The following is an 18,918-nucleotide window of genomic DNA, read 5'->3' on the forward strand; positions in this document are numbered from 1 at the left end:
CAAGAGACCAATGCATGCCAGACGATACAGTCATGACGATTGAACACTGACCATTGCTCTCTGCAGCCACAAGAGTGCAGCAGTATGACACAAATCCAATACCAAACAGAGAGAACACTGATGATCTGACAGGCACGAGGATGCTACTCATCTCAGCTTTCTTGTAAATCGGTCAGTTTACATTCTGGACTGAAATCACATGAGTTGTGAATTTTTAATCTTCACTGAGCATTAATTTTTCTAGTTGATGCTACAAAGGAGAGAAACAAGTGAGAAAACATGTTGCTTGATTAAAAATCTAATAACTGGGAGATCTTTGTGTGTGAGCTAAATACAAAAATAGATGATTTGAAAATAAATGTAAACATAGAAAAATATATGTAATCAAATGATACAGTGTATACATACATAATCATATAATACACACACTCACACGCACACTCACACACACACGCACGCACATACACAATAAATGGTCACGTGACCCATGCTTTGTTCGATTAGTACAGTTATTAATGGACAATCAATATAAGAACTCAACATATATGATGATAATGTTGAAAATATATATTTCCTTCCTGTGTCTTTCATAGTCATGAAAGGGCTGAACGCTGTACCATCCTTTTGGATCTGGTGATGTAGGAGGGGAGTGGGTGTTTGGATTGGAGTTTAAACATGAAGGTCATCCCATGCCAGATGGAGAGGTCACCAAACGGAGCATTTGTGTGTGGGATTCATCGGGGAACTCTTCGGACAGTGGAAAACACGGGCAAACTCATCAAACTGAGAGACGCTGCCGATCACTCTACAGAAGGAGGAAACACAGGAAGCGCTAGTAGTGATGCAGAGAATAAAAAAAATGAAGAAAAGCTTAAGAAAGGTAATGTAACCAGCCTCATTGTGCCTATTCTGAGGTAGTTCAAACTGGCAAGTTGAGCTGCACTGCATCGTACCCACATTACCCACACCAACATTCCCCATCTCTCCCTCTGGTATGTCAGTGGCCCCTCCACCACCCCAGCATCCAGGTGTGTTTCACAGTACCTGTAGTGCTCTGGTGCATGTTTGTCAGTTAGCAGTTGCAAGTAGATGGACTGAGATCTTCTCTTCATACACCAATTCTGAAAAGAGAACATTGCACTTTAGTTGAAGTGGGACAGCCTGTGCTGAATATATTCTCTTTCTCCCATTTGAGGAAGTGACTTGCATTAAATACTATTTTGAGTTACCTATTATTTCTTTTTTTTAAAAAATACTAAATACTTCTACCACAAAACGTTTCAGAGGGAAGTGCAGTGCTTTTTGTTTTAAGAGCTAAAGCAGGTACTTTTCAGATGAACGTCTACTTCCTGATCTTTTCAGGAGCCCTTATAAAAAGCAGCTGGAGCTCCCTGTAGTTAATTGGAGCTGTTAGCAGTTTTACGAGAATAATTCCCTTCAACACATCTGAGCAATGTTCCCTCTAAGCTGCGCGCGCAACTGTGCACTGCTGGCACGGTCTCTGCGCACAGAAAATCTGTGTTGCGCTCAAAAAAAAAATCTGAAATGAAATTAAAATTAAAACTTTAACAATTCTGTTTTGCAGTGTTAGTCATTAAGTGACTGGCTGCTCCCATATGGGATTAGAACGATGCCACCTTATCCCATAGTCCAGCCAATAATGCGATTCACATTCGTATATACGCAGCTAACGGGCTGACAGGCTATGACAGCGTCTTTATGTGCTGGTGTTTTAGCTAGCAAAGCGGCGTGGCTGATGTGGAGCGAAGCCACGTTAACGACAGCGTGTACAACCATTGGAGATGTGAACAGGACAGACGGAACAATTGACAGAAAAAGTGTGGACTTTATACGTAAAACCAGAGTTATGTTAACAAAACCAAAAAACCCCACCCTTTCCTATTCGTCGAAAAAAGTACCATGTCGACCAATCAAAAAATTATATGGCAACATGGCATTTAGCTGTTTAGGAAAGGGGGAAGTTTTAGGAGTGACGGTGGTGTTTTGAGATGTGAGGGATTTGTGATGTTTAGCGCAAATCTTGTGTAGTTAGTGTGCAGTGTAGTCAATAGTTTTGTTGTGTGTGTCAGAACAATGAATGTTACAGGTGCTACAGCAGTGATACATCTCCTGTTGTCAGGCCTGCAGGTATCAGGCTTGTGATGTTCTCCTTTATCTCATAGTGGACAGAAATTATTTTTGGAGTGGCACAAATGATTTGTGTGGCATCAAATTTGATGCAGAACACCTGGTTGTTCTGTAAATAGTTTGAAATGTTTATTTAAAAAACAAACAAAAAAGAAAACGCCTTGGCTGCATTTTTAGGTAAACAGCTGCAAAATACTTTGTTGTTAGCATAAAGCAGTTACTTTTTTGTTGTTAGCATAACTCAGTTACTTTTTTGAAGAAGTAAATATATAAGTAATTGCACAACATTGGTCATTATATAATGTATTTTGCAGACAGAGTTACAGGACTCTCTCCCAGACCACAGACTCATACTCATAATACAAGTCAGAGCTTTATAAAAAAAAAAAGAAAAAAGAAAGAAAGTTGTGTTTTCAAATTTGGAGTTCAAGTTAATTTTACTTCCAATAGTGTTAACATACTACACAGGTCATGAACAGGATTTTTTTTCAATTTTCATTGTAAGTGGGCTAAAGCAGTTAATTAAAAGTAGTCTAACATAAATGCTGTAATTTGATTATTTAAATAAACGATGTAACTTGGATGGATTCGATGCTGGCGTGACCACAGTGCACACGTCTAATGTTGCTCACAGTGGTCCAAGGGACCGCTCAGGGAGTTTGTGTGTTCACTCAGACACATGAAAAATTAGAGGGAGCATTGCATCTTAGACAGTTTTATTAAAATACCCAGATGAGGTAAAATTACCCAGAGCTCCGTGTCAAGTTATGAACTCTAAATTAAATGTCTCAGCTGTATCCATTGTGGTTAAAGTCAGTTCCAGCTCGACTGCATAAATACTTCTCTTCTTCCTCTAGTCTATCCTGAGCAACTTGCCAGTCCATGTGTTAGACAACACAGCTAAACAGACAAAAGATTAACACTCATCACTAGACCTATCGCAATTTAGAATCCCAAATTAACAAATCTTCATGCTTTTGCAATGCATACAAACGTAAATGTATACAATGAATATATAGTCATGGAAATGTTTTTAAATATTTGGCCCTGTGGGATTCTTGAGGAATCGTTACCCTGCTAAGCAACTTTCAATAATTCAAGTTAATTTTATAATACTTACTTTAAATGAAATAGGTTACTGAAGTTCTACATTCATCCTTTACTTACTATAGGGATCTGGCAGCATATTGTAATGTCAAATATTAACAATTTCTGGCAAAGAACTGGTAATAAAATGAATCCTTGCCAAAATTTGAACTGATCAGACAATACTGGATAGTATAGAGGTGAGGTCTATATGTCCTATTTAAACACACATGAAATTAAACAAATCCAATTTTTTAAGCAACTCAATTTAAGGACATCACTTTGAGTGAAACAAACATAATTTTGTCATTTTGTTTACCAAAAAGTAGAAGCAACCCTTAAAAATACATTATATGCAGCCTGATATTTGCTACAAGTTCTTTGATAAGTGAAAAAGCTTGTTTGTTGGCCTGCTGTGCAGATTCAAAAACTTGACCACATTCATTTTGGTTGAGGTGGTTGAATTGCCTCAGGCGAAAAATTATGCCTGTTATTCACTCCAGACACACACACAGACACACACACACACAGACACACACACACACACACACACGACATTTCAAACAAATCTAAACCCATAACACGACTTTCAAATCACTTCCCTGTGGCAAGAGCTTTTGAAAAATGTCCTAAAACACTGCATGTTGCGTTATTAAGCGTGTCTAGATTTTGCCTCTGTTACATTAATCCATGAATTTCAACGATGAGTCATAACAGTTACGAGGAACATGGGTGGTATGGCGCTCAGAGACACTGTACTGTCGTCAACACTTTTGCTGTTTTGGATCCCTCCAAAAGTTAATGCTGCCATCAGCTAATGTTAGAAGCATTAGCTCCTACCTGCCCTCTGTGATCTGCAGCTCCAGCTGAGGAGGGCAGCGGAAGGATTTAATATGTAAATGTAATGAAATACGCTGGTGTGAATTCTGTGGAGAGGACTTTGGTGTACCTGTGCAAAGGCAATAAAGAGCAGCTGTTCATGGGTGTATTTGAGGCCAGGCAGGGGTCTCTCTGGACCATGTTCCCTCACCCACTTCTGATATGCCTGGGCAGAGAGAGAAGGAGAGTGTGATGGTAGCTGCTCAACTTGTGTCTTAAACAGTATATATTTTTAAGTTTAAATATGAACCAAAACCAAACAGGACCTCTAATAAAACAGTCATTATGTTTACTTCCATCAGTCTAACCAGCTGACTCAACTAACAGGAATTATGACCCTACTGGTGCATTCAGTATCACCATTTACTTATTTTAAAAGCCTTCATGTGCTTCCTTTTAACTTTTGTATCTGTGTGCACAAAACACTCCTTATTTCAATGTGGGCTGCTCAAAATGAAAATTAATTATGCCGCACCCTGGATTTTCCACTATCTGAGAAAACACACATGCAAGTATTCAAGTAAAAATGAATTCAAATCAAATTGTTTGTCTTTTATCGTGATTCAGGGGCACTTCTGCTCTTTATTTTAATGCAAACAAAGCACAGTGGTTATGAAGAATAAAGAGAGGCGGATTTTGAGACAGAGCAGAGACTCATGGGTTGCCTACTAAAAGAGTGAATTCTAATTTCTAGAGTTCTCGGAGCCACACAGTGACCAAATTTGAAGAATGATCGTATCAGTCGGAACTTACATAGTATGACAGTTTCAGCCCTCCCATATCTGCTATGTTTTCTCCCAGTGTCAGACGGCCGTTCACCTACACACAAAGGTAAGTCGTAAAACACTTTACAGTATGTCATGTACATAAGGGATGCAGTTATTCAGCTGTAGAAATACAGTTTTTTCTTTTTTTTTATTTTTTTGGTTTTGTTTTTACAGCTTGTACCATTTCACAGAAACATATTTGCTTTTAGGAAGTAAATTTTTTGTTCCAATTACATCACTTGAGATTAAAAATAAATCTTATCTGTCATATCTTTGCATGTATCTATAGGCTCCAGGAACCCAGGAAACTGAGCTAAGCTTAGCCAAATGTCTGGAAAAAGGTGGGGTAGCAGCTAGCGTCATGCTATCCCTAACTAAAAAAAATACCCATGCAGGAGCTCTAAAGAGCACTAATTTTATAATTTTATAATTGTTTGGTTCCTACGTGGCCTACATGTGTGGAGAGTCATGAACCCAGTTCTTTCCCTTTGCTTAGCTTGAACTAAGCCACATACTGTAAGCTAATCATCCGCTAGGCCAAACTTCATATTTAAATTACAGATGTTAAAGTGGTATCAATCTTTAACTCTTCGCGTTAAAATGGATAAATGCAGTTTTCAAAATGTCAGTCTGATTCTTTACATTTGAAAAAAGTACATAAATAAAGTGCTATTAATATTAGGTGTTTCACAAGGCAATATACCTAGTAACATGTTACGAGACCATTAAAGTTCGTATTCTTTAAAGCTGATAGGCTGGAGAGACATGGATTAAAAATAAAATGGTCAAAAGTGAAGTAGCAGAAACCAAGTTTTTGACTTTTTGACATCTGAGATATCATTAATCTTATGTCAACTGTCTTGCTACCATTTCAATAGTTAGTGATGTTTTTTTATTCAAAACTTGTAAATCCTTATACACTGGCTCTAGATTATTTTCTTAGACCTGACTTAGGTCAGTTACAGATTCATACTGTCTCTAAAATTGGCAGAGCACTTCTTTAGATACAGTAATCATAGCTCTGCTCAGACAACAAAAGTAGCATTGATCAGAGTTAACAAATCAAGGTGCATCAAATCACAGAAGGACACTAACTTTCTATATAAACCTAAAATCAAAAACACATATGTCGTACTACTGTAAAAATTGTATGCACAAGTAGCGACTCAAAAAGTGTGTGTGTGAAAGCCCACCCTCTGACTATAAACAGTGAAGTTATCGTAGAGCTTGACAATACATTCGGCCTTCTTCTGGAACTTTTTGTAGGACTCTTCGGTCCACCACTGTTTGAGGTTACCATGGCGGTCGTACTGGCCCCCTAGGGACATGAACCATTGCATCACTAAGATGAGGGGCAAAAGGGCGAGTGTTAGCATGAAGACAACACAACCTGCAACTTTCCTTCACAGTCCAAAGATCTGCCCAGCATGCCCAAGCCATTAGTGGCAAAACACTGAAAGATGTGGAGTTGATAGTGGTTGATGTATCCTGTTCATGAGCCAACAGAACAAACGGTCCTGCCAAATTACATTTGTACTTTTACAATTGATGGTGGACAATCTGGAAGAGGAGCTTTGCTTTTTTTTTCTGTGGATCTCACAGGGCAGCGCATTTGACTGGAAACCAAAGTTAAAGATTGTGCCTCAAAATAGTCTTTGCTGCACATCTTCCCAATAGAAATGTAATAAATTATATATATAAAAATAAATCACAGAACCTTTTTCAGTAAAACTGAACTTATCAATGCAATGATGGTAACACAAATGGGGAAAAAAACTATAGATGTTCAGATCTTATTGCAGTGGGTAATGGGTGAAAGGTTTGTGATTCTTACCCCAGTCATCGTATCCATGTGTCAGCTCATGACCGATAATTGCTCCTATTCCTCCATAATTCAGAGACCTGAGTTGGAAGGAGAAAGATGAACCTTACACAAACTCAAACTTTCTTGATATTGACAGCTCCCTGGATATTACACTGTACACTGTATATGTATAAACATTCTTTATCGGACTGTTTGCAACTGAACACAATCCAAACTGATAAATGGTAGAAAACTTAAGATTTGCTGTCATTTTGCTGACTTCATCCACTGTTTTTGTAGTCACTATTGTTCTCCAGCTGAATTGTGAGAACGGTGCTCACCAAAGTTGGTGGGTCCTTTGGAAAGTATACTGTTTTGGCTGAAGATGGTAGTTTTATATCTGTTTTTTAAATAAGTGGTAAACCTGAAAAACCTAGCTTAGTGTGAAGCTACTGGAAGCTAAATCTTGGGGGGGGGGGGGGGAGACTGGATATGTTAATGGTCAAGTACTAGTGTTACTGTTATGCTATAACCATTTTGTATCATTTGGAAATTGAATTTGACACAGTTGGGTTGTGCAGTCCACTGCTCACTGGCCCTGACCCCATGTTCCCGCTTAGCTCAGTCACTAGAGAAACCTTTCTAGACTACAGGCACCAAGGCTGGGTTGTGCCACTGTATCCATTTATTTACAACCCATGGAACTCCGTGCAACTGGAAATCTGTTCAGGTGAAAATGTTCTAGTTTGAACTTGGTATTACAGATGTCCAAAGTCTGGACAGTATGTACATTCCCGCGACTTTAGAACAAGGCTTTGTGCCTTTTGATTGATTTAAAGTCTCATTAAAGTCAGCTATTTAGCCCTTTCTCTCTGTTCCCTTGTCCCGTTGTCCTCCTTAGGAAATCTGCTCAGCCAAGCTAGGTAAAAAAAGAAAAACAGATGCACTTGAGATCTAATTTGGTTCAGATTGCTATCTATCACATTTGCCTTGCTCAATTGATTAGAAAACATCAAATTTTAGCTTGACGTGAGGAAACAATAAGCGCTGGGACCTTTAGCTGCACTGTGAACGTAAATCATCATTTTTAAAAATTCAGCACCAAGTAAAACAGGGACATGCCCACAACTCGTATACATTTCTCTCTTGTCGCCCCCTGCTCCCAGAAGGCAGCAGGTCGCTTCACCTCTCCTTCACCCTCACCCTTGGCTGGGGTGAGGTGTCTTTGCAGCACATGCAGAAATGGAGAGCGATGAGAGGGCAGACTCGGGGCTATTCACATGGCTACATCTGAAAATGACTTTCTGACAGCTAGTCGATACGCTGCCTCACACTGGGCTCAACTCCCTCGCTAAACTAACTGGCTGATTGAAGCTTCATTATACTTGACGTGATAGTGGAGAGCGGTGTGTGTGTGTGTGTAAGTGTGTGTGTGAGAGAAATAGGGAGAGTTTATGGGAGGTTAGGGCTACTGCAGTAATAACTTCACGGCGACAGGTGCACACACACTCACACGCTCGCTCTCCTACAATCATTAATTAATATTGATTAGCATGCATGGGAGCAGGTAGTGGAAGTAGTAGTGATCACCCCTAATGAAGACATAGAAATGTTAGCTAATGTTGGGCACACCAACCGTTAGGTCCAATTAGCCCATATTTGTGAGTGTGTGTGTGTGTTTATTCAGAGGAGCTGTATGAATGCAGCAGGTGTAGCTACTTGGACTGTATTGTATGTATCTGCTCGAAATGCTGCTCAGTAGTGGCGGCAGTGAGTTGCTGCTTTGGTTAACAAAGAGAGTTGAGTGTTGAGTGGAAAAATAGCTGTTTACCCACTCTTGCCTCAGTGCCGCACTGCAATGCTTTCTTTATGACCACACTGAAACTCTCTGGATTGATTTCCCTCCTTCCAGGCAATAGTTTAGTTCTAATTCACATGAGTACTGTATGAAAAACTACTTGTGGAGAGTTAAAGCTTACTTTTGACTGCTTTGCCACCACCGTGAACAATTATATTTCTTTAATTCCAAAACTTTTTCTAATTGGTTAGTTAATCCAAACAAATCAAACTTAGATTCTGTTATGTTCATTTCAGCTTTTATTCTTGGTCTGTAAAATAGCTTAAAATAGCAGTTCAAAGTAATTCCTGTTTGTCTCAAAACCGCCACAGGCCTTTACACCATCCACTGACTGTAATAAGCTATTGTAGTGTCTCCAACTTTAAAATAGATTTTCTTCTGATTGGCTGAACAAAAGACAGACCAGGAGGTGGCTGGGGCTTAAATGCTCATAGAAGGAGTTGTGTGTCTGACCACAGTCAATGATAGCTGCTTTGTCTGACATCATACAGAGCCAAGAATAGAAGAAAGGGCGAAAACTTACTATTTAGAGCAGTATGACGCCTAAACACACATTACTTTTTCATACTTTGGCCATGTTTAATATGCGCAGAATTGTGGTCAGAACAGTTGTGGTCACATATTTAAATTCATCATGGACATCAATGTAATTTGGGGATTTTAATGATTTCTTTGATCTCTTTGGTGGAGGTGGAATGATTATTATGCAGCACACATATTTAGTGACTTCAAAAAATAAAACTTCGAAACCAAATCTGAATTTATTTTGGATTTTCTTGATTCCCTGCATGGTCAAAAGTATGTGTCACAGTATAAGGGTACACGGGAAATAAAGCTTAACATTTCTGCTATAAATCACGAAAACCTGCTTTACCTTGTGGCCATAACAACTCATTATGTTTCGAACGATCTGTTAACATCTGTGTGACTAAAGTAGAAAAAAAGTGGTGGCTCGAAAGGAAGTGAGGTATTCCATGAACTCTTGGTATGTTCTGATAAACTATCTGCAGCAAGATACATTTGAAAAGCCGAAAATCATTAAATATACAGTATTAATTTTTAACTGTCTAAAACATACAAAACTGCCTGATCCTTTAAGAAAAATGCAACTTCATAATTTTAAAAACAACTGAGAAAAAAGGACTTATAGAGAGAGACGGGGAGGCTGTCTGCTTTCATGCACCATCATATTACTCAATGGGCTCAAATTTAGGTGACCTCTAAATGACACCTGTTCCATTAGCGGGACCTTGTTCAGTAATTGAGCTCTTGGTGGGTAGTTAAATTGGTTTAATCAGGTGTGGTGGGACTGGAGGGGAAGCAGAGGCTTCCCGGAGTAACGCAGGCTTCAATGACCTTGTTGTGGCCGTGGGGATGTTGTTGGCTCCCTGCAGACAGCAGCAGGGAAAAGGCAGAAAGCATAAGAGAGCTACTTACTGTGGAAACTCTGGGTTGTAAAGAGTGGGTTGAAGGATTCCAGCAGGAAAGACTGTAAGAGATAAAAAAAAAGCAACACGAAGGCAGTCATTTAAAATTCTGATATGCTAAAACCAAAAGCTAAACCCTAAAATGTGCTAATTAGCCACTTGATAGAATAGAGACTCGTTTAGAAAGAAAAACTGTTTGAAGGAAATGGAAAACACTGAACCTTTATACCTGCCATGCCCAGGGTATTAATATAAATATGTCAATACACAGAACTATCTAGAACAGCAGAAACTCTAATTTGCCACTCTCAACAGCTTCCTCGACAGTCATACATGTCCATAAGTTTTACAACTTTTCATACTGATTTGTCCTCCGTGAACATTCATACAACACTAAAGTAACTGAGTAAAAAATGAACAATTGAGAGTTCCTTTTTTCACAATTTGCTATTGAAATGTCTATTTTTAACAATGTGTCGACAGTAAAAAAAAATAAAACAAAACAAACAAGATATTTTCTGTGAATTAAAAAATTATTATTGTAATTCAATAACAATTACTGTGTACAATAATTATCTGATTTTTTTTGTAATTTTACACCTTTATTTCTACAATTTAAACCCAAAGACTTGTGCCTTTTTCTTGTTCTTACATTAAAATATCCCAGGGCCCAAGTGTGTGGTTAAACTTCTTTACGCTGACAGAAAGGGCAATTTCATGGATCTGCCCCGTTAAAGATCAAAGTGAGGTAGATGTTGCTCACGATGTAAAGTGAGTTTGACAGCCCTGATCTAGAACCTAATAATACAGTTGCTGCAGAGGACAGTTACAGAAACTACCTCTATTTGCCCAAATGTACAGCTGTGATAATAAGTTTGCATAAAATCATTATTAACTGTAGAACACAGATGGCTTCAAAAAACAAGATTTGGATGCACAAGTTTGCATTTATTTAGGATTTTCTCTAATCCACAGAGGACACAGGATATTTATGCCTGTGATGAATGCATGTAAACATCTGACCACAGCTGTAAAATCTGAGCAAACCCGCAGAAGCAATGTAGAAACCAGTCTCATTAGAAGCAAGTTGTTGCCTCTACCAGAAAATAAACTGGATTCACCAAAGTCTCTAATCTCTTGAACTTTTCCACATTTTCATACACTCTTCAAAAAACATTCAGTTTGTTAAAAACACTGTCATCTCTAGAAGTCCAAAAGAGATTTCAAATGGCAGCTCCTGGCGCCCTTTGGAGCTGTCAATCTTTGAATTTAATCCAGCCTTAAATCTTGATGTATCAGATTGTGTTTGACAGGCTGTTTACAGGATGTTAAGCATCATGTTGTCTGTGTTCTCTAAAGGTCCTGAAAGTACAAAAAGAAAGTGATAAGCGTTGTTGTCATTGGCTGGAGAGAGCGTTAATCCACTGAGTGGTCAAAGGCTCGCAAACAATCATATCCAGGACTACTTCATCTGACTTTACAAAAATCTGACCAATACTGTATGAAGAGTATTGATTCTTGTGAAAATGAAAAAGCACCTGTAGAAGAGAAAATATGTCCCTGGCATTGAGGACAATTTGGGTGATGACCAGGTGATCACTGTGTGCAAATCTGACCAATACTGTAGGAGGAGTAACGATTCTTGTGAACTATTGATGGGTGCACAATCACCATAAGCTATTGGTCCTTTAGAAGGATAAGCTAAAAATAGATCCCTTTCTAAATATAAACCTATTAAGAAAAGTTGTTTTGTTAACAAGGTTACTTTAAGGTTAGGTTTGCCCACCTAATAAACAATATCTTTCTCAATTTTATTGTTCAAAATCCCCACAAAGCAGCAGGAACCCTGGATTCCAAAACATTTTATTTTTAGTATTACTCTCGACAACAATATTGTTATTTTGTGCATAAAGACAACTGTCTCTCCTAGATAAACAAGTAGTCTGCAGATGCCAGTTAATATATCACAGCCACAGGTGTAGTGCTATTTGTTTAATTACAGACTTAGTTGAGAACATGAAGTAATGCGATTTACCATCTTCATCAGTTACATACTGCTTACACCTCTCTCCTCCCTGGCACTGTCTTCTCTCTCTTTCTCATTTTTTCCTGTAGGATAGTTTCCTATAGTTTCCTGCTCTTTCTTTAACTTTGATGCCATCTCTCTCCCTTACACACTCACTGGTCTGGACTCCTACAGCTTTTCACAGAGTTAACGTCAGAGCTACAAATCTATCTGACAGCTCAGGATGAGTGCAGGATTCCTCCCGAGGTGGGCTGCGTTATTATAAACTACTCCACTGTGTAAACCTGAAATCTGTGTTACAGTTGACTTGTACTATGAGCAGAATAACACAAAACATTATTTACCATGAGAGCCCGACCTATCTGCGTATTGAACTTAATAACTGTGTCACATGTTTAAAGGTTTCTGTATACCATGTATTGCTTGCTATTTATTAAAGTCAACATTAATAAATAGCAGTTTAAGAGCCAGACATTAATTTTACACACTTACAAAGTTTAATTGCTGCATTTTGCCAGAGATTGGATTTTTTACAGTACAAATCTGTGAGAGGAAAAGCAAAACTACATCAAAGTGATTTGTGGAGCTCCACAGCTTGTGTTCAATTCTATAATTTGGCTAACACTCTTAAATGCTGCTAATCTATTGGCTCACTTTAAAAATATCTTGATTGGCTGCATGTGTCTTGGCTGCATGGGTGGCTCCCTACAAATATTTAAAGAAGTCAACTGAAAAAAAAGTTCACGGGCCAGATTTACTAACGCTCTACACCAGAACCAGAATCTCTTTTAGTGTCAAAAGGCCACTGTCAGCATTTAATGAAGAGGCAAAGTGTGAGTTTTGAGACTGAAAGCTGGGGACATTAATGTTTTTTGTGGCTGGCCTTATTGGATGTGTATTGTTCCTCTTTCACAGCACAAAATTTTGGAGAATATTTAAAAAAGTCCTACAAATGCTAAGGTTTGCATTATGAAGTTGAATGCTAAATTTAATGCTGAAAAACGTGTTTTGGCTGTGGGATTTGTGATTGTTGGAACATTTATTTATTTGGATTGAAAGAATGTGTCATTGAGATGGGTGGATGAGCCAAAACTGTGCCAAAACTTTGGGTCCGTCCTGAAACTCTTCAGCTGGTGGTTGGATGTGGTTGGATTAGTCCCTGCTCTTCAATAATAATCTAGTATTTAATTAAAACCAGGCAGAATGGAACTTTCAGGTTTTTAGGCACATTTCCGCATGAGGATCAGATTCAAACAACTCTGCATATCCTTTCTCAGCAGTGTGCAGACAGAGCAGTCTTCATGTAGTTTATCATCATTATTTGAATAATTTTTTGGTATCTTATTTATCATGATTACATCCAGTAACTGCCATCCTTATGACCTAGTAGAGACTGGTAGGCTGTGGAATCTTTTCTTAAGCAATAACATTTGTTTGATTTATTTTGTTCAAACATTAAAAAGATGTGCAATTCTTGCATCAAAAAAAATCCTTTGCTCAGAAAGTTCAAGAAAGACATCAAGCAGGTGCTGGTGGTACATGAGCATAACTTTCATTTTGGACCTTTCGATCAACCAAGAAACGATGGTCAGTCAACCTTGATTGCGTGGAACACTATCACCACCTTTCTGGAGAGTAAGTTATACGTTTTTGACTAGCACCAAAATAGTACTTTAAACAAAAGACTTATTGAATTCAATAACAGGCCCTATAAACAGTGTTCTTAAATATATCTTGCAATTAATCAGTTTTACAACCTTTACACAACAGTTTTGCTAAGCATAACATTTCCACGTCAATACAACTGAAGTGGTGTCAGAAGCTCCCAAACTGCTGTGGTTAATGGAAAACAAAATGAAAAGTTCACTGCCGATGACTGCAACCCTTTGTGAGCTTATGTGGCTCAAAGAAGCAGCTGATGCAATATTACATCATCACCTACGTATGTCAATCTTATCTGATGCAATCTGTGAGAAACATTAGCATACACTTAGGATGGCAATTACAATTTTCTTTGAACACCAGTGTATATACGAGTGTTAAATAGGAACTTTTAATTAAACCGCTGATCTGTCTCCATGCGGCGTAAAGGAAGCCAAAGAGTCACACGTGCAATTAAAAAGGCCAACGTTATTTTTGATAGAAGAGCAAACTGGATGAAAAGAAATACTGGGGAAGAAGAGGAAGAGCTGACGGCGGACTGGATTAAGCGGAGCAATAAGAAAGAGAAATCAAAAATTTGTCTAGGTCCTGATGACTGTGTTTGTCTGAATCCTCCTGTCCTCCAGCATCAGCTTGCGAGCGGGCCATTGATTTTTCTGCAAGAGATTTAATCCAGCAGGCAGGCAGACGCCAGCAGCGGGCCAATCTTGGGAGAAAATGAGGGGGAGGGAGGGGTGACACGGCAAGGCTAGATTTGTTAAAACTCGGGAAGGTGTTACTGCTTGTTTTTCCTCCAGGGGGGTATTAGGTATGTGAGGTGGAGATCGAAGTAGAAAGTGAGCGATGAGAGGGAATATGATATGAGGAGGTGGATTTTTTCCCCCCTCCCTTCTTCTCGCGGCCATCGTATTTGGCTTGTTGGAAACAGACGGCAACATGGTGTAATTGTGTGTAACTAATGCGCAGTCCACGTCGTGGTGCAGAATGGAAATGGAGGAAGGATTGCGTTTGTCTGTGTGTGTGTGTGTGTGAGGAAACAGATGACAGAGAATACAGAAATATCAGCACATACACTGTTAAGGCACACACTCACCCATTTGGTTCTTGTTAGGGAGGTAGTAGGCATTAAGCGCCTGTGGGGGGAGAAGCCACCTGAGGAGAAAAAAAACAGTCAAACAAACAGGGTTTTACAGAAGGGATTCCTCTCTCTCTCTCTCTCACACACACACACACACACACACACACACACACACACACACACACACTGAAATCACCACTGAAAACACACCCAGATCTGGAACAGAATCCAAAAACACCTCTGTGTGTGTGTGTCTCTCTCTAAACCCCCTGGTGAGAAGTATTCAGTGTGTGGGGTCCCACGGCTAAAGCTCCTTTCTGCATATGAAAACACGGACAGTTCCTTTATGGTAATCCACTTAAAGCCAGTCCAATCGATTGTCACGAAATCCCACAAATGACTAACGCTGAAAGTGTGAGATGCCCTTGTTCTAGGAGTGAGAGAATGATGGCTGCGTGTGGACTGCACAGAGATTGAGGGGAGACAAACACAATGAAAATAAGTAGTATTTCTTTCTTTCTTCCTTTTTTATTTCACCGCGACAAGACCGAGTGAGTGATGAAAGGTTCACTTTTTGGATGATAAGGCGAGGAGGGAGTGTGTGATTTAACTCTTCAGGGCGTTGAGTGTTGGCTAATGATACAGTTGTTTTGAGCACCTTGGAATACTAATGTGACTGTAATGTGTTGTCATAGCAGAGAGGCATTCAATTCAGGCATACGGGGCTGTATTTTAGAAAAATGAGTTGCATGTCCCACAGCACTTTTCTCCTGCCTGGCTGCTGCAGATAAGTAAATCAAATGGATTTTCTGCAGCTGTGTGCGTCGACTGGTATCTGTTGCTTTAATTTACAGGCACGTCAACAAATGTGTCCAACTAGAAAGGGATTCATGGGGACACATGTACAGGATGTCTGCCATGTCGGAAACACACTCTCAGTCGGTGAACTGCAGCATCCACTGAGAGCCTTGTTTAATTGCTCGCAGTGCTTGTCAGTGAACCGGTGCAGCTCAGTGTCTGTGCTAGTGAAATTGTGACACTCACGCTGTTTTGTCCACTTTTTCGTGAATTTTCCTGACAGACAGCTTGATGTTGAACTTGATGCTGTTGAGGATGTTCTTGAAGTAGGCCTTCTCGTCCACGTCGAACTGCACAGCAAACATATGAAATGAGTCAGAATGAGAACACTTTCATTACATTATGAATCAATAATAAAATCACATTTTTGGAAACATGCCCATCAGATTCTTCCATCTTTTACCATTTGTGACATAAGACACAAAAGCTACTTTTGGGTTTCCACAGTGGGCAGTGCTACAGGTTTGACTATAATGCCAGGTGCCCTTTCTGATGCAAACCCTAAAGAATTTGTGTCTCTTCCCACGGTTGAATCAGGCAGTGTTAGGTGAATGTGTAAACCACTAGTCTATTAAGCCCTTTTTAGACAAATAGCTGAAGAAGAAAGCTGAAATCTCGTCTCTTTAGAGAAAATGGCCACTGATCACTTGTATTTCTATGATGAAATACAGGGTCTATCAAACACAGTCATGACTGTGCAGCTGTTCACCAGTGGCAATCAAAACGTACCGTTAGAAGGGGAAAATTTGTGAGTTAGCAGCTGATAACAAGCTCAAAAAAGTATGAGACAGATCTGAAAATCATATAAATGTCCAGATGCTGTGCATCCAGAGAAGGACCGGTTGAGCACTGACAATAAAATGTTCAAATTCTTCAATCGGTTAAGAGTTTAGGTGTTGTTTTCAATAGCACATGCATAATATTAATCAAGTATCATCCCTTATAGCTAACAGTACTGCTATTTTCGTATATGTGCTGGTTACATCTTGTATTGATTACTGTAATTGTATCCTCTCTAGTTTGCCACACAAACTTCTACATATACTTTAACAGGATGAACATTGGTTCAGCTGCTTTTGTCATTACCAGAACCAATTCCACAGACCATTATTACCTCTGTCCTCCAACAGCTTCACCTATAAAATACCGAAATTAATGCTGCGATTCCATGCCTTACCTTCACGTTTTTCCATAATCTTGCACTTCTGTATCTCGCTGATCTGACCTAATCATCACCACTCCTTTATGTTTCTGATATCCTCCCCCTCTGTTATATAACCTCTCATTATGCCACCTGACTCCTTCTGACTTCCATGGGCCAAACAGATTTCAGCCGAGTGGCCTCTCGTCTTTGGAACTCACATTTGCAATATTGATTCTCTCCTTAACTTTAAAGCCACTCCTAAAACACATCATTTTAAGTTTGCGTATTCTATTTTTTAATGAATTATTGACTATTCAATTCTGAGATGTATCAACTTTTATTTCTAAGGTGTTTTCTAGCTGTCATTTTGGTTTTTGGTATTTCATTACTTATAAAGTGTCGTTGAGTGTCCCGAAATGTGCCTATGAATAAGATGTATTATTTATTTATTTATTTTTATTATTATTGTTATTATTATTATTATGTAGGAAGTGTCCCATGCAAATTTAACTATTCAGTTGCAAACCCAAACCTCTCCACTTTAAGCTGTTGAAGACTTTAGTAACATTTTAATGGGATTAATTAGTTCTCTCACTGTGGTGAATAAAATTCTATTTGTTTATTTGTTTTTGTGATTCAGTTTATGGTTGTAGCTTGCATACACATACGCACACAAATATGGTCAATTCTAGCTCTAAAGAACCAACATGGCAGCATTTTGTGGGCCAGTTTCCTTCGTGTCCTTTGTCACCTGTCTATAGCTTTATGCAACAGGTCAAGCTTTTCTACGAACACTATAACACCTCAGTCAATAAAAATGTTTTACATTATTGAATTTGGCAAAAAACAACAACAAAAACGTAAAAATTACACAGTCCCATTTTATGTCCCAGATGCCAGGAAATGGCTGTTTTCTAAAGATTAAACATTTCAACTGCAACTTGCTAATTAAAGCTTCAGATGTGCTCTTCCTTCCTGAGTCCAGTCTTTGTGCCGAACTTCATTTGTAAAATATTTCTATATTGTTTGTGAAAGTCTGCCATGCTGTGGGGTAATTAAGTTGTACGAATAGTGGCAAATAAAATGAATAAATAGTGGTAGTCTGCGTTGACTAGGAGGATCTTATTTTTGTTCCAGTACATGGCAGTACTGCTCCTCCTGCAGTGGCGCCTCAGTCCTGACATTAAAATGCACTTGCAGTAGTTTATTGTACACAGACCGATTCTGTTCGCTTGGCAAAAAAATGTAATGTATCTTGCTTTGTAACATCTCCATCCTTTACACTGGCAATAAACACACCATTGCTCATGCTTGCTTTTTTTGCTTGTTGAGTCTCACAGGGCTAGATGAGCTTCTGTGAGTTTGTGACAAAAATGCACATCTGTTGAAAATGATGGTAGCAGACTGAGGAACAGAACTTTCACTTACTTCAATAATGGATGAAATTGTTGACATATATTTTGGTGTTTTAGTCTATACAAAAACAAAGATAAACCATACTAATGAGCGTTAAAGGAGACAATCAGTTTGGTTACCTTTGGATTAAGCAGGCTAGCTCTTTCCTATTCCCCTTGCTGTTGCCTATGCTAAGCTCACTATCTGCTGATGACATCCTAAATTGTAACACATTACTTAAGGAAGGAATTCTTCAAAAGCTTAATTTTTATTTTTATTTTTGCATTAGCGATGTTACTTTAAGTGAACACACAATAGTGTGGACAAAGTCTTTCACACATGTGAAGTGATGAGGAACTCAAAAACTCTGGGGCTGAAAAATGAAGCCAACACTGAAGCCAAAAACTGCAGTTTCTCTAAAAAGACACTTCAACGGAGCGAGTCCCCATAGACTCCCGTGTTAAAGTATCTAAATAAACAACAATACAATCCATAATTACAGTCTGGTATAAAAAATAATGCTTAACAAAGTGCTTAACAAATTTATCAGACCGCATGTTATAAAAAAAGAAGGGTTAATATTTTAGAATCCTGTCAAAAACTTGTTTGAAACTAAAAATTATGTTGTTATTTAGTAAATAACCGAAATTTTGCATGTTAAATAAAAAGATAAACATGCACTTTACTATGCTAAATTATACCATAATAATGTGTCATAGAAAAACAACTGTAAAGACAAAGACAGAGTGAGGTAGAGCAGGCTGCTGGGCAACTGGATTAGCATAA

General features: G+C 38.7%; 1 protein-coding gene across 3 annotated transcripts in view; it reads right to left on the reverse strand.

The window, feature by feature from the left end:
• Positions 1-583: 583 nt before the first annotated feature.
• Positions 584-18,918, reverse strand: part of ecel1 (endothelin converting enzyme-like 1) — a 55,127-nt gene continuing 36,792 nt past the window's right edge. For 2 of the 3 annotated variants that reach the window (XM_085370528.1, XM_085370527.1), the window contains 9 exons: positions 15,780-15,883; positions 14,751-14,809; positions 9,980-10,031; positions 6,715-6,782; positions 6,074-6,198; positions 4,867-4,932; positions 4,184-4,279; positions 1,045-1,121; positions 584-805 (listed from right to left, as the gene is read on the reverse strand). In XM_085370528.1, the coding sequence (XP_085226654.1) occupies positions 706-805; positions 1,045-1,121; positions 4,184-4,279; positions 4,867-4,932; positions 6,074-6,198; positions 6,715-6,782; positions 9,980-10,031; positions 14,751-14,809; positions 15,780-15,883 (747 nt within the window). In that variant the 3' untranslated portion in view covers positions 584-705. Of the gene's footprint in view, positions 806-1,044; positions 1,122-4,183; positions 4,280-4,866; positions 4,933-6,073; positions 6,223-6,714; positions 6,783-9,979; positions 10,032-14,750; positions 14,810-15,779; positions 15,884-18,918 lie in introns of all 3 variants that reach the window. The other variant, XM_085370526.1, reaches the window with a different exon arrangement.

The sequence above is a fragment of the Diplotaxodon limnothrissa genome, linkage group LG14 (genome assembly GCF_057381915.1).
Source record: "Diplotaxodon limnothrissa isolate DT_005_m linkage group LG14, D_limnothrissa_male_GT1.1, whole genome shotgun sequence".
NCBI classification, from domain to species: Eukaryota; Metazoa; Chordata; class Actinopteri; order Cichliformes; family Cichlidae; genus Diplotaxodon; species Diplotaxodon limnothrissa.